At 40.6% G+C, this 21,410-nt stretch overlaps 4 protein-coding genes across 4 annotated transcripts; 1 reads left to right on the top strand and 3 right to left on the bottom strand.

Moving 5' to 3' along the window:
• Window positions 1–476: 476 nt before the first annotated feature.
• On the bottom strand, window positions 477–4,141 carry LOC116206638 (SRSF protein kinase 2). Its single transcript, XM_031539425.1, has 4 exons — window positions 3,787–4,141; window positions 2,349–3,323; window positions 1,394–1,441; window positions 477–1,300 (listed from the first exon to the last, which is right to left on the bottom strand). The coding sequence occupies exons 1-4, from the start codon at window positions 3,985–3,987 to the stop codon at window positions 860–862; spliced, it is 1,665 nt and encodes a 554-aa protein (XP_031395285.1). The 5' UTR covers window positions 3,988–4,141; the 3' UTR covers window positions 477–859.
• Window positions 4,142–5,206: 1,065 nt separating this feature from the next.
• Window positions 5,207–7,217, top strand: LOC116209360 (60S ribosomal protein L24-like). Its single transcript, XM_031542973.1, has 5 exons — window positions 5,207–5,354; window positions 6,098–6,173; window positions 6,275–6,376; window positions 6,503–6,651; window positions 6,740–7,217. Exons 1-5 carry the CDS (start codon window positions 5,344–5,346, stop codon window positions 6,894–6,896), a joined length of 495 nt encoding a protein of 164 aa, XP_031398833.1. The 5' UTR covers window positions 5,207–5,343; the 3' UTR covers window positions 6,897–7,217.
• Window positions 7,218–7,531: 314 nt separating this feature from the next.
• On the bottom strand, window positions 7,532–9,959 carry LOC116209359 (homeobox-leucine zipper protein ATHB-22). The gene is made up of 3 exons (XM_031542972.1): window positions 9,401–9,959; window positions 8,724–9,061; window positions 7,532–8,121 (listed from the first exon to the last, which is right to left on the bottom strand). Exons 1-3 carry the CDS (start codon window positions 9,522–9,524, stop codon window positions 7,852–7,854), a joined length of 732 nt encoding a protein of 243 aa, XP_031398832.1. The 5' UTR covers window positions 9,525–9,959; the 3' UTR covers window positions 7,532–7,851.
• Window positions 9,960–15,878: 5,919 nt separating this feature from the next.
• LOC116209354 (F-box protein PP2-A15) lies at window positions 15,879–18,994 on the bottom strand. The gene is made up of 3 exons (XM_031542968.1): window positions 18,683–18,994; window positions 18,179–18,297; window positions 15,879–16,678 (listed from the first exon to the last, which is right to left on the bottom strand). The coding sequence occupies exons 1-3, from the start codon at window positions 18,992–18,994 to the stop codon at window positions 16,216–16,218; spliced, it is 894 nt and encodes a 297-aa protein (XP_031398828.1). The 3' UTR covers window positions 15,879–16,215.
• Window positions 18,995–21,410: the final 2,416 nt, after the last annotated feature.

Here is a 21,410-nt window from a genome sequence, read left to right as displayed (position 1 = left end):
ATCAGTAAGCTACTGGGATTATTTCCCACTTAAAACCCAATAAGGAGGGCCCCTAAATACATGATGTATTTTAAAATTCAGGAATATTCAAGATTCGCAGTTCTGCTTCATAACCACCATTAAACTTATAGCCAAAAGCAAAGCAAAGACCCGAGTAACTTCTACATTGGAAGCATGGGGAGTTCCCTTTCAGTCAGACATTCACAATTTCACATTACCTGGATGGACCGGAAAAGTTGGGAGTACCATGAACCTTAGAAGTGAACTGTTATGGGAGCTCCCATTGCAACTGGAGAATATTATCCTATCCTACCCTCAGAGCTGGTATTCCGGGAGTTATTGCTGGTAAAATGTGATCCCGTGAAAAAGGCCACTTTAGATTAAGTAGCCTTTTCACTAACAAATAGAAGAACATATAGTACGGGAACAGCAGTAACTGCAGCATCATTCAGAAATTTGAAACTCAATTCCGCATCCAGAAGCAACAAAAGACCAATGAATTTCTCAAGAATTAACTCATAAATTGGTTCAATATCACGAATTGTGTGAAGTACATAAATCAAACTGATATAGGAAGGTTCAATAATAGTCAGTGGTTAGCAGAAGCTATCCTCCTCACTCATGAGTAATAGGCGGATATTTTTCATTCTGCCCGCAAAAGAGCTTGTTGAATATCATGATCTTAACATTTCTGTCACTAAGCCCGCCATCAAACGCACATTAGAACAGATCTCCAGCATATCCATTCTAGTGAGAGTCACTCAATAATCAGATGCAGGTAACGATATTCACTTTGCACGAACCCACTGTACCACAAATTATAATGCGACAAAAGACAGGTTGCTCCCGAAAGAAGATCCTACCTTGGTGTACTGCTTGCAGCTGCCTCAGAGGGTTTGGAAGCAGACGGGACATCTTTTATGGAACAAGAGTCTGTACTGATGGCAATCTTCCCCAAGCCAACTTCTAAGGCCTCCCTCTCATCCTTCTCTCTTTTACTTTTCTCAGAGGTCATGGAGTCAGCAGCTGCACTTGTATTTGCACACGCAGAAGGCTCCAGTAAATGAGGGCCTGCATTGATCCATGGATGGAGAAGGCATTGTGCTGCAGTTGGCCGCTTCTCAGGCACAAAGTCGAGTATAGGGACTATAAAATCACTCATGTCATTTGCATCTTTCTCACTGAATTCGTATTTCTCCATAAGAACTTTATTCAGAGGCCAGAACCGCAATCTTCTTATGTGTCTTAAATCACCGTATCTGTTAAAGAAGTCCCGCGAATAGCTTCCACCTAATGCAATCTAAACACAATCACCAAACAATCTCAGACTTTTAAATGATCATCAAACAAAAAGTCAACTGAATGGACATGGATAGCAAAATTGATTCCTCACCTTACGTGGCATCATTCCTAGGAGCTCCATCATCAGTGCTAGGTGGTCCTGAAATTGAGTTGATAACCATGCACCGATCAAATTTGTTAAGGTTTTCAGGATAAATTAACCTAACACGGTCGTCCATTGATACTGGATTATCCCACCGACTACTTAGGTGTTCAAACTGATCTTAACATCCCAAAAGTATGTTTCCTTTGTCATGGAGAAACAAGTTAATGCTATTTACAAACACACCAGATGAAGACTTGCTGCAATTCTAACTGATCAGATGCAGCTTAAGGACGTTATGGTGGGTAATTATGTTTTTCAGGATCCAAAATCTGTTGTATACCCTTCAAACACCACTTAATCACTTTTGAAATCAAGAAGATCTGACTGATGTACACGGTTCTAAAATATGTACATGACGCACAATGAGGCTATCATCATCATCCAAATAAGAGAAGCCAACCATTAGAAGGCCCTGACAGGAAATTTGGCTCTTCTCGGATCACAATCAGCTTCAAGTTTGAGCCATGGTGTGGAATGAAGACCTTAAACAGGTTTCACAGAAAGCTTATCTTGCCCAGCGGAAGGTGTGATATATCAGCCTGAATGAGGAATTATGAGAAGGTAGGCTGCCCTTAGTTTTGACAGTAGTAAATTTATCTGGGTTGCAGCCTTAAAGACCATGCTTGTTTTGGCTTGTGAAATGCTGGATTATTTGAGTCGGAGACTACCTAACCGTATCAATATTTCCTTAGAACCTATATACAGGACTTTCCATTCATGGAGTACCTAGTGAATTGAAAGGAGAAAAGAAAAGAAAAACACACATGTCCTTGTCTCAAAAAAAATAGCTGAGGCCTCAGTGCTAAGATTCATAGAAAGAGGTGCTTTCACATTTCTATATTCTGAGATAAAGGGTTATTTAATCAAAGTAAAGAGTGAATTATCTCATGAAATGCCATACCTCATCCCTGTCAAAGTTAGCTCCACTATGAGGATCGAAGAGTACATCACCAGTAGCAAGCTCAAAGCAAATGCATGCGAAAGACCAAAGATCTGCTGAAGTAGAGTACTTAGAACCAAGGATGACCTCTGGACATCTATACTGCCTCGTTTGGATGTCATTTGTAAACTGTTTGTATGTCCAACATGCATTACCAAAGTCAACCAACTTGCACTTACTGTCAAGGGATGCAACCAACTTCTTCCTAGTAGAGCGATTACCCCTCTTATTAACTTGGCCAGACCCCTTTGTTCCATCAGCATCTGATAATCTATCAGCATTGGCAAAACTGGCAGGTTGATCTTCAAGAGTGCCAACCTTTGGTTTTGTGGAGGAGCAAGAATCAACCGCCCCAGAAGTTCCAGGTACAGATTCAGCATCCACAATAACCTCTTTCTCCGCGCACCCTTGAGCCGCTCGTTTAGCCTGTTCCCTGATCGTCTTCTTTTCGTTTTTCATCAAATTCCCAATTGAGCTTCTAATGCCTTTGCCAACCCGAGATTCTGAAATAGTTTTTTCCTTACTATTGGGAAGAACCAGAGGAACTCCAGACTTTCTTGGGTCCTTGCACGGGTCTATCATGGACAATAACAAAATATTCTCCGGCTTTAAGTCAGTGTGTATGATGGAGAGCTGCCGGTGCAAATAATCCAAACCCACCAATATGTGAACACAAATTTCCTTCACCATGTGAATTGGAAGACCATGATAATCGGTATACTTAATAAGACTTAAAAGGTTATCTCCCAAATATTCAAAAACCATGCAAACATGCTGCCCATTTGGACCCGAATGCTTAAAATGATCTAACAGCTTCACTACGCACTTTTTATCATCTGGGTCTCCCCCAGCAATCTGCTGCAAGATGGTTATCTCATCCATGGCTGCCTCGGTGTAGTGTTGAGCACTCTTTTGCACCTTCAGAGCTACATATTGCTGAGAATGCACGGATTACAAAAGCAAAATAAAAGAAAATGAGAACTGTTTCCCGAGGTGTCCTCCTAAAACCAATACAACGGAGAGAAAGTACTCAAGCAACATACTCAAGTTAATCAACAGAAATAATTCCCAATAGAAAAGTTCAGCGTTGCTGGTAAAAGCTCATTTCCCTAACAAAGCCACAGCAACTGAATTCGACTACAGTTCATCGCACGTACGACTTCATGACGGCTCATCGAAATTCAAAGAATATATGTTTCTTCTTCTGTTTATGCCTATCTTTTGTCGAAAAGTTCAAACACTTGCAGCTCCAAAATACCGTAAAACCCAGAAATCACTACTTTTGCGACCCACTCTCTACATTGGACTGCACTAGACGGCTCTACCCAGCTGCAGATTATGAAAGGAGGGACCAAAAAGCACGCGAGCAGAAATGGGAGAGATGTTCAAAGGGAAGTACCGATCGGTGAGTGTCCCAGGCGAGCCAGACGGTGGAGAAGTGGCCCCACCCGAGCTTGCTCTGCACGACGTAGCGGCCGTTCTTGAAGGAGTCGCCGATCCTGACGGCGTGGTAGCCACCGCGGCGGTAGTCCTCGGTCCCCTCGTCCTCGGACGTGCAATCGCTGCTCTCGCAGCTCAGGTTGTCCTCCTCCTCCGCCATTGGAACGCCCGACAGAATCGGCCGACGAGCGCCCCCAACAAAGTTCCTTGATTGAATTGAACGGAATCGCCTCAGCTCGGCGGAGTCAGCTCAGCTCTCCATTTCTTCTCTCTGTCTTTCTGTCACAGTCCGTACTCCAGTTGGACATCGAGAGGAGAAACGGGTCGGGTCGTCGTGATAAGTGTATAGCCTTATTTTACCCGAAGAAAAAAAGGAAAAAGTATTAATTATCTGCTTTGATTGTGATACGCCCGGAACATGTAAGCCCACATGTACGGGGAAGTGGGTCCCGAGTTCAATGAAGCTGAGAGTTGTATGCTCCAGGAGCAGGGAGGTGACTTGCATTTACATGTATCATTACGGTGGGAGAGCGAAGACATGGTTGGGTGGGCCTGGTGGGCTGGCCCCACCGTCCGGTCTTTTTTTTCCTCATATGAATGAATGAATGGGTCAGCATTCCATCAAAATTTTGGGCCACGTTCGTCCTCTAATAATTCTTTTTCCTTTTCAAAATTTTGCTAAAAGATATTTAATACCAGCACAGTGCAGTGTTACATAGAGCACGTAACGTGGAGTTTGGTTCGGGAGATAGGAATTGACGGAATTAGAATCGATAGAGAATTGAAATTCTATGGGTTTAGAGTTGAAATTCGGGATTAACCAAAAAATAATATAATTTTTTTACAAAAAAAGAAACATAAACATTCGTGTGCTCCTTTTACTATGCATTTCAACCTAATTGAAAAAAAAAAGATTATTTCATAGGACTAGTTAGACAAGATCACTCGGGATTGCGTGCTGTAGTATAGGGCCAAAGGTCCATGCCCATTGATTGACGGAGCAGCTAAAAGGTTTAGATTCAATTTTTACTAATTTAATTCCCATGTTCTTTTATTAGGATCATAGGCTTCAATTGCAACCGAAAGGAAGAATTACTCGAAATCTTCGTTAATGGGCTAACAATGTGTTTGGTCGTCGGATCCGAATTTCTTTTCCGGCCCAATTATGTCGGACTGGAGAAACCCATGTTCGGTTGTTCTCTCGGGCCCGAATTCACTATTCTTTCCGGGGACACCCCTCACCTTTCCCTTTAGGTGGCGCACCGAATTGAGATCGCACAGACGGACGGCCAACTATATTCTTGGGCCGGATACCCGGTTCCATTAGCCCATTATCCAGCCGGTGGACCGATGGAGTGGTAGTTTCGTAATTAGAATCAATTTCTTGGGCAATTAGCCTGTTTCCCTTAGCCGGCGTATAGAAGCCTGCATCGTCTTCTTCCTCCTCTGCCTTTCTTTTGCTAGGGCTTCACTCAGAGGAAGACGGAAGCAGCTGCCTTGACCGGAAGTAGCAGCCATGGTCCTCAAGTACGTATCTTTCTCCTCTCTTCCGCAGCTTTGTCTGTAACTCGCCGTGATAAAGGCACGGATGCGCGGGAACACTGGCATTGTCTTTTGAGCTGCAGATGTGTTTCTTACTTTTTGCTTCGCGTTTGGTTCGGTCTTTCGTTGATTCGAAGTTTGAGCTGATCAGCTTGCTTCGTTATGGGATCTTCTGACACTGATGGACGCCCTCCTGGCCTGGTTTATGAATTGGGGTCCGTTGATAGAATGGTGCAGCTCACTGCGAAATATATATGATAACTCTTAATATTCGTTTGTATAGGTCAAAATTTTGAGCCTTTTCGTTAAAATTGGGATGTTTGTGAAGAATGAAAATGCTAGCTTTAGCTCTAGGCCTTGGTCCCCTGAATGCTAGTCCTTTCTATGTTTGGTTTTGATTGGCCTTGGTGCACTAATATCATATCACCGTTCAGATCATACCGTAATTGCAAAAGTTTCATCTTGTGATCTGGCGGATAAGGGTGCTCCCCATGTCATGATTTTGCCTTTGCAGCGGGATTTGGTCGATGCAGAGTGTCGAACTTGCCATGTTAATCGGAAAATGGAGCTTTGATTCTCTTCGTGGATTGAGAATCTGACAGCAGACTTTATGCATATATTTTTTGCCGTGTTGTGGCTCCGTGCTGATTCCCTGTCCATCTGTTATATTTCCCCCTTTCTGCCCTTCACAGTTGACTAATTCATTCTATCTGGTGTGGTAAAACCAGAACAGAATTATGTCGCTTCAGTGGGGCGAAGATATATCCTGGAAAGGGGATTAGGTTTGTCCGCTCTGATTCTCAGGTAATTTTGAACTTTCATCCTGATATTTTTACCTTTACCTTTGCATGATTTGTCTGCTAATTTGCCTTTCAATGTGGTCGCCCATTGCTCCTCTGTATCAGGTGTTCTTGTTCGCGAATTCAAAATGCAAAAGGTACTTCCACAACCGACTGAAGCCATCAAAGCTTACATGGACAGCCATGTACAGAAAGCAGCACAAGAAGGTGAGAGATGACAAGATTTTCTTTTGATAAGCAGATTCCTGTTTTGTACTTTGCACCCATCTCGTTTTTAGCTTCAGATTATCTGGGCGGGTATAATGTGGTGAATACGCTTATCATCCAATTCAGGATATTTCCCAAGAAGCTGTCAAGAAGAGGCGCCGGACCACCAAGAAGCCTTACTCAAGGTCCATTGTGGGTGTGACTTTGGAAGTCATTCAGAAGCGCAGGACTGAGAAGCCAGAAGTTCGTGATGCTGCACGAGAAGCTGCTCTCCGGTAACAAATACATTTCTCGTTTACCCAATGGCAACATTCCTCTGTGGGATTCCTGGTGTTCGATGACTTACTGAATGTTAACCTGCAGAGAAATCAAGGAGAGGATCAAGAAGACGAAGGATGAGAAGAAGGCAAAGAAGGCTGAAGTGATGGCAAAAACTCAGAAAGGACAGGCCAAAGGTAACATCCCAAAGGGTGCTGCACCAAAGGGTCCGAAAATCGGAGGTGGCGGTGGAAAGCGCTGAGCTACTCGTTTATCCTGATTGGATCGTGTCACATGTACTTCAATTTCATCTGTTTTATGTCTTATTAGTTATTGCCTTGACAATGAAACCGGGATGCTCCTAGCTCTTCCATGAGTTTTGATTTTCTGTTTTTTGATAGGAAAAATGGCCCCTTAATGTAGAATTTGCCCTGTCCAATGTCGAAACTTCCAAGTTTTACAAGCGTGATCTCATCTCAAAATGTTTATGTCCTGTTTGGGTTTCGAAATTTCCGAGGCGGGGATGATGGATTGTCTGTGTATCTGTAGCTCGAACTACTGGAATGGTAAACAGTTTGTGGAACCTGATCTCTGGGAAACATCCGACCATCAATTTGAGTATCTGATGTTGACTTCTGCTCTGATCGCCAGCATCCCCACCTTACAAACAATTAGATGCCCTCGACACAAAGGACAGGCCACTCCACTGACAACAGAATCTTGTCTGATGCGTGTACAAAGACTTCCATGGAAGACAAAGAAAGACGGACATGTCACGTGATGGAAACTTGTACTTTTGACACATCGTTCACGAAGAAGAAGAAAACATCACAATGTGATCTTCATTTTACTTGATAGGAAAAACCTGGCCATGTTCAAAGCAAGCGGGAACAAATATCTCAACTAGCAGATTGAGAATATCTCGATAAAATTATACTACATAGAGCCCGGTAAAATTTTACATGGAAATGGGAAAATGACAAATTGGCAAGACACAACAAGAAAGCCTTGATATGAAGTTTGCATATATTACTGATTATAATATGAAAGTTGCATTCCTTAGCTATTACCCAGCAGTGCCATGAACCCTCCCGAGGCACAACTATACTTCCATATCCAGTACAAGTACTCCTCCACCTTGCTATCCTTCAATGATCTTAACATGACCAGGAAAACTGAAGCCACATGCATGGTAGGTTATTTTAATATGAAGTTCGTTATGGATTATTATAAGAAGGCAGAACCCCCCAGTACGACGCTGATACAGAGTTATTATATTCTTCGAGCGCGCTCAGTAAGTAGCTCGACTGATCCCCGATAATCTGTTGGGATCCTCTGGCCGACTTGTTAGTATAGTGTCTCCGGATGTCAGTGGAAGTGCTTTCAACCGTTTCCTCGCCCGAGACTTCCGTGTAGCCGGCGCCACGTACTTGCTTCTTGCTGCCCGTTGCTGCTTGATCTCTTATCATGGCCTTCAGTCTCAAAACCTTGCAAGACAGTACAACACAGGACTTTACTAAGGAATCCAATGTGGGAGGAGTACAAACCCTTGTCGGGTTTTCTGCTTCTCGACCCCATTTGTTTTTTCCCTTAATTATTTTTTTTCTCCCTGAAACTGTTTGCATAATTTTATTTAAATTAAAGAATGAGAGTGGGAAACGATATTAATTATCGTATGCATGTACGTAGATATACACGTGAGTTTGCAATGCATGGGGAGGTAGATTTAGTATGGTAAAATGGAAGTTTTAGGGTTTTCTAGTAGCCATTCGAAAGAGGTCTGTTTTAGTACTCTGGTGTTCATTATCAGCAGATCAGTTTTGTGCCATCTCAACAATATTAGGTTTCTCTGGGGAAAGAAGTCGATCATCCGTAGTTATTCACATGGTGTACTACATTTTGTTGTTGTCTAGATGTGCCAAAACATGTCAGGATTCTCGCAGATTCGCTTCATCTTCATCGGAAGCACAAAAGTTTCATAATCTTTATTTTCCCGATTTTTCGAAGTAGATTAGTTACCATTCCCAAAAGTAAAGCACGTCCGGACAATCGCTGATGTAATTGTTGTGTGATTAATTCACTTAATTACCTCTTCCTGGAGCTTCAGCTTCTCCCGGGAGATGACCTCAAACTCCTGCTTGAGTGCGTCGTAGAGGCGCTCGAGCTGCTTGGCCTTCCACCTCGCGCGCCGGTTCTGGAACCACACAGCGATCTGGCGAGGCTGAAGCCCTAGCTCCCTTGACAGCCTCATTTTCCGGTCAGGGTCGAGCTTGATCTCCTCCTGGAAGCTCCTCTCAAGTGACTCCAACTGGTTGCTCGTTAGCTTCTTCTTCCTCTCTGCCTGACAGCCAATGCCAAACTTGTCCATCCCCACCGCAGCCGCATGTTGTGGGTCTGATGTTGCCATGGAATGCTTGACCTCCATACCTGCAGTATATATACCAGCAAGCAAGCAGTCGCATTAATTCCGACTTGACTCAATCAACCGATCGACTTTCATGAGAAATTCCCCGTTTATGGTTTCTGAAGATAGTAACTGATAATTGACTATGTACACTGAGCGAGTAATAAAACTTAAAGATGTCGATGTAGAGAACAATACTAATTAAACCTCTTTCGATCTTCTGGTTAAGGTTAAGCCTATAGAACTATCTCCTAAACCCCAAGGAGGGGAGCACGCATTAGCTCAAGAGTCAAGACTAGAAAAAGTAAAGCCGTAAACTAGACTAATGGCGTTATCATATAACAATTAATAAATGGACGCACCGTGAGGTGGAAACTGGTCGAAAGTGTAGTTGAGGAGGAAGCTACCAAGGGCCGGAGACGACTCTGCAGGTCGGGAATTGACAAAGTTGGAGGATCTCAACAAGCTGCTGCCATCCCAATCCATATTACCTTAATAATTCTTCTTAGCTAGCTAGCTCTCACTCTCACTCACACGGTAACTGTTAAATTGTCTGTGCCCTATCTCTCCTCGAATCAACCCCAAAGTTCAACTTGTTGTTATATGAAAGAGGAGAAGAAGTAGTGATCGATGGTTGGACCACTTTGAGACAGGCGACAGAGGGAGTGGGGGAAGGAAGGGCAGAAGTCGTACTGAAAGTTTCTTTGCTCTTTCGGGTGTAAGAAAGTGGATACAATACCTGGGTTGAGGATCAGAGATATATATATATATATATGTATATATGTATATGTATATATAAGATAAGAGGTAAAGAAAGAAGAAGAGGAATTTTCTTTTGTCTCTTCTGCTCTTTTGGGGTGCAACAAAGTTAATGTCTTCCCCCTTTCTCGTGTGTGTTCGAGAGAGTAAGAGGGAGACTGTCCTGTCGGACTAAGAAGGGGAAGAGTTGTGATTGTGAATGAGTGAGTGTTGGAATCAAAACACAAACAACACACAAAGGTCTCAATCTCTGGTCCCCAATATATATAACACGAAAGCTCTTCTTCCCCTACTACCCCTTTTAATTTCTCTCTCGTGCTCTAGCCTGACTGCTATAGCTGCTACTGCTGCTGCTTCGCCAGCGCATTAGCCTCCACGTCGACGACGACGACGACGACGACGACCATTGTTGCTAGCTAGTTGCTTGTATAAAGTGCTTACCGTTTCTTCTAAAAGTTTAACCTTTTATCAGTACGTGCACAGAAGATATACATCATACAATGCATCAATAATTTGCTCCATACGTAGACTGGTTTAACATTCAGGCTAGCTCATGTGTGACATAATCAGTAAGGTTAAACTTGAGGTCAACTTGAGGTTTTGCAGCTTATTATGTCTCTAAGACTGAAACACATGTAGCCATGATTTACTATATGATTAGAGGGAACTGTGGATAAGTACTAAAGAGAGGGAGAGACATTAAGAGAAGTTTACTAGGGATTTGAAGTAATAATTAGAAGCTTTTGCCGAGGCATATCGGTACTACCGGAATTTCGTCTCAAATTATTTGGCATGCGCAAGTCAATTCAGAATGTGGCCAGTGAGCTATCCTTCAGCTCGCAAACTATACATTTTGTGGTAAATATAAGATTGGGACGTTAAGCATAAATTTCGGCCAAAGAAATCATAGAATAGGGGGCCAGCCGGGAGGCATCTTCTCCGGTCTATAGATGGTGACAAAACGACGCTACAATCGATCAATCGACCAAGCACAAGTCAATTAATTCACGTGGAACTAACACAATAATTGGGTGGTAGTTCAATGAACAACTATTTATGATCTAACTGGGGGTAAATTAATGAAAAAGGGGGGGTCTCTAACCATAGAGATGTGGTACTAATCTATGAAAGTGAAGACTATTCGGGAACAGTACAAAAGGAAGGCCATAGAGTGAGGCCAAGATTGGGAACGTAGAGAGCTGGAAGGGGACGTGGGGCTTCGCTATGACTACAACTACATATATACATAGGTGACATGCAATGAGTACTCCGATCCGATCTGCCACTCTTCTGATTCAGAAAGTGACCCATTGTTGCAGACTTCAACCCGAAAGGAAACATTGCTTTGCTCCCATTTCAACATTACATATAGAAAATACATAAATTACTATATATATATATACACGTACAAAGTTGGACTAGGACTTCTCCCCCGTGAGATTATAGCGATATATAAGCCGTACGTTCATGACCGAGGCCGAATCTATAGCCCATATATATGTATGTATGTATGTATGTATGTATGTATGGTGCTCTCAGGACAGCATGAATCATGAACGACAAAGCCGACTGGTCTTGATGAACATGCATCTATACTGATTGCAAAAGATCCATAGCTAGATAGTAGCCGCGGTTCCTACAATTGTACGCACTATAATGTTAGCGTGTCGAGTAGAGTTTGAATAATAATTTCGAGGCCGGGAAATAACGTACTAATCCCGATCCCCCATGGCTCGGGGCCGAACTGATGGTCCTACCACTGTTCTTGGACCTCTTTTCCCCGCCCTTTTTATTAATTGACTTGCAGTGGTAAAAACAAACTCTCCCTCTCCCTCTCTTTTGATCTTTTGAATTGAATTGAAGTGAATTAATAATGGACAGACAGAGGGAAGGGAAGGGAAGGGCAGGAGGGAGAGGAAGAGAACAGTACGGAGGCAGGGCAGGGTATTGTATATTGTACAGTAGTAGCAAAACAAAGGGGAGGGGATCTTTCTCAAAAAGGGCTCTCAAATGGTAACGGTAAGAGGTATTGGCTCTGATCTCAAGCAGCAGATCAGACACATGCATGGTACACTTCTCTTTTTTCATTTTTCATTTTTTTTAAAAAAAATTTTGGTGGAAATACACTATATCCTCAACTAAGACCGATGATACCCGCTCGGCCGCTGGCTTAGTTCTCACCACTTAGATGCTTTTAATAGGTTTCGAATGTGCTTGCCAATAACATTAGAGTTCGCAGTACAATTATCATTTTATCAAAAGAAAAAAAAAATAAATTTATCAATGTGAATTGATTCAAAACATTCCTCTTAAATAAAGTGTTGGATTCGAGTATTATGAATGGATAAAATTTATGCTATAAGAACTCTACCTCTTAGTGGACTGATCCGGCTCAAACTGGATTAGTCTGGCATTCATTGAACTTTTAGATACCATTATGCGTTACCGAAAAAGAAATAAATTAATTTAATTAATTTCTTCTTTTTTGTTCTTCATCTTCTTCTTAATGTTACTATTTTTAAATTCCCTTAAGGTGGCATCGATTTAAAAGTTGAGTTCTTTTTCACCTTTCTCAGAGTCTGATAACAACACCTCATAATCAATAGGGAGAGCCCCATTTATTTAGGGGAGTAATTTCTGGTTCCAACTTCTTCTTTTTTCCCTTTTCTTTGTCTCTTCTTTTATTTTTTATTTTTGGCTCTAAAGTGTTCTTATTGAGGAGAACCGTCCTTTCTTCTTTGACAAAGTGGAAGGACCACTTCCATCCCGGTTCCATATTTACTTCACCTTTCTTTCCTTTTTTGTATTTTAAGGGGAAAAAAAAAAGACAAATAACACACTAAAAACAGTTATGGAACTCCATAAAAACTTCTTTTTCTTCTTCTGCACATAAATAAACATATTGAAAAAAATGGAAATTGGGAAAGATTTTAATTTATCAGGAAAGAATTCTAATGTAGTTTTTTTTTTTATAAAAAAAATGGGTGTAAAAAAAGAAAGAAAGAATTCTTGATGGAATCAGAAAGAGAGATCGATGAGGCTTGGGGTTGAGCATGAGCCTGCTATCATATAGACTATAGTCTATACTGCAATTGTTGGTGATGTCAACAGTAACCGACTATTTTTTCAGTGAGGAGGTATTTTTTGGTTTGACTGACTAGTTTAGACACGGGGGAATAGGACACTAGTAGAGAGGATTCGACTTTCGAGCTATGCAAATAGATGACATATGCTCGTCTAGAGGGAGCGGGGTTCAGTACCTTGAAGATTCTATTGTTATGTTCCATGCAATATGATGTGAATGCACTGATTGGTACATAGATCGTTACGAGTCAAAAGATAGTATTGCGAGCAAAACATGCGTAGGCACATAAACAAAAAAAAAATCAATTTGCCTTAGCAAATCCAAGTAATTCATCCATTATAATGGATATATTATAGTATTTCTCAACGAAGCGTTGCAATCAAAGATAATAGATTTGGCTTAAAATTTGAAATTGCATTCAAAGATGAACACTAATATGACGCTTTGGCTTATGGAAGATTCCCCGCGCATGCACTTAGATAAGGGATTAATTGCATTCCCTTCTCTTGTATAACTGAATGGTACTTCATTCCATAAAAAAAAATATATATATATATATATATATATCAAGTCATTTTAAAAATAAAATGACACTACATCTCATTTTAAATTTAAGAAAAAAGAAAAATGATACACCACTCTACCGATCATATTGATCTAAAAATACTAATCCTTAATCTTTTTAATTAGATTTTCAATTTGATCCTAATTCGTTTCTTTTTTCAATATTATCCTATGTGTCACGGTACATTCTCTTTGGTCTTGTCATTTGAATTTTCACCCGATCCACTGACTTGTGAATTATTTGAGAATGAAAAAAAAATCTTTTGAAAATTAAAAATATTAAAAATAAAAGAACGATTACAAGTATTCCATTCAAGATTGTGGACGTGTAAATTAAGGCCTTCAGTTCGCCGGGTGGGGGTACGACTGCGGCGGTGGGGGCACACCTTAATATTGATATTCCAAAGTAGGACTTCTATATCTCGGATATGGGAGCCTCGTCGGCAACCACATCATCATTCGAGGTTATTACACCAAAATGGTTGCCCGCAACTTTACCATGGCGATGGTAGCAACTGGTGCGGATCACAAATTTTTTTATATGAAAAGTGTTAAGATGAAATTTTTATAAAGTCAGGACGGTAGACCAGAGACACTAACTGACAGTGATCACTGAGAGTGTGAGTGCGACAGGGTAAGGGGCTCGCTAAGGGCCCTTACCCTAAATCATCGAGGACCTCAAGAAATAGTTATTTGTCATCATCCTCGGGCAGGCTTCTCAAAGTTAATATGTTTTTCTTTTTTCTTGAATTTTTCCTTCACATAAAATTGCGAGATAGTAGATTTCTCTCGAGATCAAGATATTAAATATAGTTGTTTGTCGATAATTTTTTTCTTAAAATTATTTCACATTAATAGATTTATCAAAACTTCAAACGACAAGATTAAGGTGGACAAACCGTTTAATACTGAGAATAATATTAAACAAAATGAAATTAGGATGAAAGAGAAAACGTCAATGTGATGATGAGGTGGAAGTGTCCTTCAACGGAGGAAAGTATATTTTACGCTTAAATAAATGATTAATTACCTACTTAGTCTTAGAACTTTTGCTTCAAAATGCAAGTTGGTCATTCAATAAAAGGCAGTCGTGGAATTCTATGTGAATTATCACTTGGAATCTTACCGGAATATTTACCTATGCATAAAAACGAGGCTACAAGGTCAAGCCATCAACTCAAGCAGACAACCTTAATTAGATGTTGAAGTTACACAACTGTTGCGTTTAGTTTCAAGGTAAGATTTTTAAAAAGAGTGGTATAAATGATTATATATGGGCTCATCATCTGACTTTGTATTAATTATTTTGTTTTATTGTTGAAAAAAGAGTGGTATAAATGGAGCTCACCCTTTAACTTTATATGAGTTATTCTATTTTGTTGTTGCTTTACATTTAGTATTAGGAGGACGCTTACAAAAACTGATAGTATTATACAACGTAGTGTCGGCACTACGCACATGGCAGCACCCACATACACATACAACACATACATATACGTACAGAGAGAGAAAGAGAGAGAGAGAGAGGGTGAATCAACAGCTGTGAGCACACAGTGGTCCAATGAGAGCAGCAAAGCAATAAATAGTGAGGTGAGAGCCTTTGCAAAGCACACAAGCCTATAGCCAGTGTTAAAGCCGTCCTACGAGCTCAGGCCTACTACTACTTCTATTACTACTTCTGCTCGTACTGCCATCCCCACAAAAAAGAAACAAGACAGAAGATGATGAAGAAGATCATCAAGAAGGAAAGGAAGAGAAGAGAAGAGAAGGAACTCACTCTTCTTCTCTCTCCCCCTCTCGCTTGGTTGGACTATTAATTCACGAGAGTTCAAACGAACAGGTGAGCTCAGAGCAGAAAGTTTTTAAACTCTCTGAAATGAACAGAGTTGCTCAGCCTCCAAAGAAGAAATAGTAGACAAACAGCTCCTTACCAATAAATGTTTCCCAAGTGGGAACCAAAATTGGACCGACCTCAAACCTTTATAGCCTCTGCATCTGAAATTTCAAGTTCTTCCTCTTTAATGGAGTCCATCAAGAATCCCAACAGGAGTTAGCATTGGCCTCCTTCTGCAGGATTGTCTTCATTCTCTCTTCTCCCCGTCCATTAATTCCACAGTGAAATGCACAGCAAAAGGCCCGGGTCGCACTCAGCAGGACCACTTGATTCAAAACCGATGAGAAGAATTATGACGACCCGTCTCATAAGATACATTAACAACATCAAGTACAATCAAGAAAAAGCCCAATAGCTTACTCTTGCATAGTTAATCCAGAAACCGAGTTTCGAACCTGTACTCACAGGTTTCTCCATTTAGTTTCTCATCAGCGGTGCGTTCCGGGGCCATTGTCGTTCCACCAAATAAAGATTTGACGAGAAGATCTCGTGTTTATGTTTAACTTATAATGAAAAGAACTTCAGCACAAATCAATTCTGTACTCAGCACAAATCAATTCGGTACGTTTCACTTTCACCGTTAACAAAAAGAATTCTAACAAAAGAAATCGGAAATTTCAAAGAGAGACTCGAGCATATCCCCTAATCTAATTCGGAAAAGCATGCCCAATGAAACAGAAAGGCAGGCTGAATACAAGGTAAGAAACAAGGATTACACAAATGACAGAGGATACATACCTAAACAAAAAAACAACATAGATGACATCCTCTATAATCACCCACCCATGTTTCCTGGAAAAGTATAATCTGTATGACATATTTCTAACAAGAAAGAATCTTCGGCCATAGTGAACACTGCTATGCTGAACCAGAGACTACTTTAGAACCCTCCTCCTTCTACAATCTCTCAAATCGCTTGGGATAATATATACAGAATCAACACAGAGCCCGCCTTTGGAATGCGTGCAGTCGATCTGCTTCATCGAGAACTGAACTTCTGTGGCTGGTTCGGAGTGATTGACTATGAACTCGCCCACTTTATACTCGATCCAACACCCGCGCTTATGATTCCCATTAACCTCATCCTGCCCTGTCTCGTCCAGACAGCATTCTGACGATGCTTGCTGCCCATCCGAAGTGGACAGCTCAAACCGAACTGGTTTTATGTCCCAACCGTGGGTATGCTCAAAGGTGCAGACCCGTCGGCCCAGCCTCTTGGAGAATTTACCGAGATGTAGTCTGAAGAAAAGAGTGTAGACATCGGCAGGGAGAGGGAATTTTACTGACCCATCCACTTCAAACCACCATATCTGCTGCAGATAGGCCACCTCATGGAACCTACACAATGAAAGGCAAGATTTGTATGAGTAACAGCCGTAAATTCCAGATAAAAAGGTAGTAGGTTGAAAAGTGAGTAACTGCATCAGACAAGAATATATTAAGAACAGGTTACAGTTAAAAGGATGATTAGATGCTGATGACTTCCTAAAAAAAATCTTCACTCTATGCAAAAGCTTAAAATACTAGGAAGTCCGTGTCGTTCTAGAAATGTGATTTACCCAAAGTAATTCTAAAAAGTACATCTAGGGTACAATGTCCAACACCTTCCTGAACCCAACATCACCATGCTAAACCCCTCAAAACATCAACACCCATCAAAGGCACCAAAATTAAACAGTGGCATGCAGGCCTAATTTAACAACTAAAGAAGAACCTGCTATTCCATAACTAACTCTAGGCAAAACCCGAACCCTCTCAAAAGTACTATCTACAAATTTCTGAATCAAAACAGGGGCTGATGCAGCTACTCTATTGAAAATTTTGGAGTTCCACTCCTGCCATATACAATATACATAATACGTCCATAGAATCTTCAAGATAATGGCAGCTTCCTTCCTTCCCTTGATAGAAAGAACCCATTCAGACTCAGTTTGCCAACTAACTATAGATCAAACTTCGCAATATCCAATAAGCAATACTACAAGTTCCACTAAGCATCCCTTAAGGGCACTATGATAGCCATTTTAGTATGATAGAATGGTGAGGAATGGGATGAAATATAATTTCAAATAGAATGCAGTAGAATTAAATTCCCTTTGTGTCCTCTATATATATATATACCCCCTGCAGAAAGAATACGCTATAACTCATCAAAAACTTTATGGTGACTTCTAAACTTACTGATCAAGGAGAGTTAATATGAGCAAATTCCTTTTTCTGTTTAGCAGTGGTCAGGATGGCTAAATAGGTCAAAGCAAGGAACATTTACTATGTCAATTTCTAGCGCATCGTTGAATGGTTACAGGGATGTAGACTCAAGATCGAATAAGAATTCTTTATGTCCCTTGACAAAGCAACAAGTCAGTTACAAGATGTGACCTGACAGGGTTAAGTTTGCCTCATGTAACGATAAGAAGTATTATTAAAGTACTTTATCTGGCCATTAAGACCCTAAAAAATCCTCAAAGCTTCTAGATCATCTAATCTGATATTGTAAAAAGTATGAATTTAGTCCTTCTCCATCATATCCACTACTTGATAACTGAACGAGAAAGTCAGCTGTCCTAGCAAAGGGTAAGACTACTGCAACTTCTACAGTCAGCCTCCAAGCAACTTTAGAATGTGAGATGACAGGGATATTCACATGTGCCTCCTTCCATGTGACCGATGAGGAACCGCTATCAGTGCTCAAAGAGTCTATGCCACTCATGCTAAGCAATATGTCTATTCCCGCGCTAAATTTCAATTGCATACTACTCAAATATCCTGATTTTAACGGCTTCGTAGTTCAACAGGATCGATACTTCAACAGCATGCAGAGTAAGCAATTAATCACACCTCGATTCTTCTGTAGGAATCCAATTCCAGTATCTCCGGTCTTCGATCCCAGTAATTGCCATTGCTTTCGCTGATATTGACATACACACTCTCCCTGTTACTCTGTCCACCCACACCTCCTGCAAAAATTAATCATAGAGAGCTCCTCAGAATCGAACTTCCAACAAAAGTAGCTCAAACTTTAAGGGTAGCAGAAAGAAGTCGTCGAAACAAAAATTCCAGAGCCAAAATCACCGCCACCCCATAAACCCTAAATTTCCAGGGCCAATCCCAACACACTGATAATTAATGCCATGTCCCCAGTTTCGTACATTTGAAGCATAACAAGCTACTAATTTAAGGCTTAATCTTCGAGAAAAATCATCACTTTAAACCAAACATGCCATAAAATTCGGCTCACGGATCATAAAAACCCAACTTCTACCACCGACAGAACCAAATATTTCTAACTAAATTGTCGTAGGTAATTGCCGAATATAAACAAAAAATAGCACAGAAACCCACCTTATTTCCGTCGTCGAAGGGGATGGGGCGAGAGAGGAGAGCAAAGATGTTCTTCTTGGAGAGGTTCTGGTACCTCTCCGGGGGCATCAAATCGAGCAGATCTTGGTAGTTGGGGGGAAGCTTGGCATCCCAGACGGCGTCGGAGGAGGCGGCCCCACGGAAGGCGCGGTTGAGGCGGGCGAGGTTGCAAATCTCCGGCGGGGTCAGGTAGAGAAACACACAGGCCACGCAGCTCTCCGGTATGTCGCCGAGACCCGGGCCGATGCCCGACACGTTGGCCCCCTCAGTGAGGTTCGACAGCGACGCCCCCATGGACGGAGGAGCCAATTCAGCCGCTCGTAGTCGTGGCGGGTATTGCGCTTCCGGGTCGGAGGAGCTCTGTAGCTCTTAGGCTGGAAATGGGCATGGCGATGGAAGCGGCATCGGGGGGGGGGGGGGGGGGAATTTGCCGGGAAAGTAGTGGAAAATTTGGTGGAAAGGGAAGGAGGGGACAGACAGTGGAAGAAATTGCGGGCTTAGGGGTCGAAATCGGGAGGGGGCTGTGCGATGAAATGAAAGGGCAGAGGAAGACTTGGACCGGTGAATTGGTCGGAGACAGTCACAGGCGTGGAATTCCCTCCCTTTTTTGACCCCCACTCTTTTTTCTTTTTTTCTTTTTTTTTCTAATGCTCACATCATAACACGACATTTGAAAAAAGAAACAAAGAGGAAAATTACGTTTATAAATCCGAAAATTTAAAATTTGTTGCATGCAAGAAACAATGTTAATATTTTTTCGAGCAAAAGAATATTGTTAATTTTTAAACGGCGAGATGTTACGGGAAAATTATCGTCGTGATAACCTTCATTCTTCTTTCTCGGCAATTTCGAAACAATGCAAATTCAAGCGATGAACACGAAGAATACAGAAAATTCATGATGTCATGTGAGTTCTTAATATGTGATATGCTTTGGGTTCTGTTTGATTTCACGAAACAGTTTCATAATTTCATCTTGTGATTCTAGTATTATTAGGATATAATATTGATTTTTGTATAATAGTCTTGGATATCGAGAATTCGAGATGATCACGAACACGTTGGTTTTCAATGAATATTCACACGTTGGTCTTTGATGCTATTTCATTTTATTTATTTTGGGTTCAACGAGTGATATTTTTCATGATAATAATCGTGTGATGGAATGGAACATGCCATGCATTACCCAGAGGCGGCAGAGAGGTTTTGGAAAGTCATCAGTTTTCATTAATGTCAATTACATCTTGTCAATGTCCGATTCGCAATCGTGTTGACAAAATATGCCTATGAATTAAGTAAACCTTTTCGAGAAAGAATTTGTTAGGTACGGTGAGCGTCTTCCACAACAACAATGTGCGATTAGACATGTCTGCTCCGTTTGGTTTTGCAGTTAAAATCATAAAAAATTTAACTTTAACTTTAACTTAACACAATACACAATAAAAATACATATTTTCCAACTCAAAAATATTAACTTTAACTTTAACTCAATACACTACATAATTATTTATCTTTTTACACAATTAAAATTAAAATTATTTTAACTTATAAACTAAACAGGCCAGTCATGTCTATATGTTTAGGATTCATTCATTATTATTGCTTTTAATTTGATGAGCCCAAATTTCTATGGGAAAATTCTTGGGGTGGTCCAGTTGGCATTTAGCAAATTAAGGACTATTTGTCGTGTTCGAGGCACTACGGGTTAGTCAAGAGAAATGACTTGGGAAATATCGAGGGATGCATTTCTTGTCTGGGCTATTTAAGAGACAATAATCCGGACTCGTTATAAAACGGGTTAGGCAATTTAACACAACACAAACCCTACCTCTCAGTGGTGGATCAATCGAGATGATGAATGTAATGGTATCATATCAGATCAACAAAACTCATTTTCACCGTAATCAATCGAACTCATACTCTTCTTAGGATAAAATTTCTGTGAAAGATGAGTGACGATCGGTATTTTCATCATTTGACTTAAAATTAAATATATGTTGCGGTGCAGAAATAATATCCTCGCATACATGAATAAGCGTACGTGTGAAACAAGCAACTCATAGTTATATATAGGAATATTAATTATGAAGCCCACGCGTTGCGCGAACGCTTACGGTTATTAGAATTTTAACAATTCATTGAAACATAAATTTGAAAAGAATATATTTACATACTTCATATTTTGTTTAAGGAAAAAGCATATAATTATAGTTTTATAATTATATTTTGGTTTGCTTCTTCTTTTTTTTTTTTGGAACAGTTTTTGTGGTACATTAAGATGCTTTCTATTTGTGTCCATCTGATGCTAACACCATTAACTATCATTGAAATGGAGTCACAAGGCTAGCACATGAAAATTTTCTTTAAATATTAAATATGATAGAGAGAAAAGTAAATTGACGAAAATGCAATAATAACAATGATGATGATTAAAGACCAATGTGGATTGGTTTAACAGATTTAGCGGTTATTCTACTTAAGCAAGATCTCGGGTTCGAGTTCTTGTGAATGCAAAAAATTCACTCGGTATGTTGAGGCGTAAAATTGGATTAATCCCACATCGGAAAAGAAAATAAAAATACATGAGTTAATATATTGTTTGGGTACCACCACTTATCAGCTTGAGTTTTTAAGTGGATATGGGTCCAATCTCGTATAAACTCAATGAAAATTTAATATGGTATCAGAGCGGGTTACGCTTTCGCATGCCT

Source organism: Punica granatum, chromosome 5 (assembly GCF_007655135.1).
Source record: "Punica granatum isolate Tunisia-2019 chromosome 5, ASM765513v2, whole genome shotgun sequence".
In the NCBI taxonomy this organism is placed as follows: Eukaryota; Viridiplantae; Streptophyta; class Magnoliopsida; order Myrtales; family Lythraceae; genus Punica; species Punica granatum.
This window is presented reverse-complemented; position numbering and strand designations above follow the sequence as displayed.

Excerpts from the sequence above, each read along its gene's own strand:
- LOC116206638 (XM_031539425.1), bottom strand. The coding sequence starts at position 3,987 with ATGGCGGAGGAGGAGGACAACCTGAGCTGCGAGAGCAGCGATTGCACG. Across the intron at positions 1,442-2,348 it reads CTAACTTTGACAGGGATGAG|GACCACCTAGCACTGATGAT; the intron begins GTATGGCATTTC and ends ACTCAATTTCAG. Across the intron at positions 1,301-1,393 it reads TAGGAATGATGCCACGTAAG|ATTGCATTAGGTGGAAGCTA; the intron begins GTGAGGAATCAA and ends GATTGTGTTTAG.
- LOC116209360 (XM_031542973.1), top strand. Across the intron at positions 6,377-6,502 it reads ACAGAAAGCAGCACAAGAAG|GATATTTCCCAAGAAGCTGT; the intron begins GTGAGAGATGAC and ends CATCCAATTCAG. Across the intron at positions 6,652-6,739 it reads GCACGAGAAGCTGCTCTCCG|AGAAATCAAGGAGAGGATCA; the intron begins GTAACAAATACA and ends GTTAACCTGCAG.
- LOC116209359 (XM_031542972.1), bottom strand. The coding sequence starts at position 9,524 with ATGGATTGGGATGGCAGCAGCTTGTTGAGATCCTCCAACTTTGTCAAT. Across the intron at positions 9,062-9,400 it reads CGACCAGTTTCCACCTCACG|GTATGGAGGTCAAGCATTCC; the intron begins GTGCGTCCATTT and ends TATATACTGCAG. Across the intron at positions 8,122-8,723 it reads AGCTGAAGCTCCAGGAAGAG|GTTTTGAGACTGAAGGCCAT; the intron begins GTAATTAAGTGA and ends CTGTCTTGCAAG.
- LOC116209354 (XM_031542968.1), bottom strand. The coding sequence starts at position 18,994 with ATGGGGGCGTCGCTGTCGAACCTCACTGAGGGGGCCAACGTGTCGGGC. Across the intron at positions 18,298-18,682 it reads CCTTCGACGACGGAAATAAG|GAGGTGTGGGTGGACAGAGT; the intron begins GTGGGTTTCTGT and ends TAATTTTTGCAG. Across the intron at positions 16,679-18,178 it reads ATTCCTACAGAAGAATCGAG|GTTCCATGAGGTGGCCTATC; the intron begins GTGTGATTAATT and ends TTCATTGTGTAG.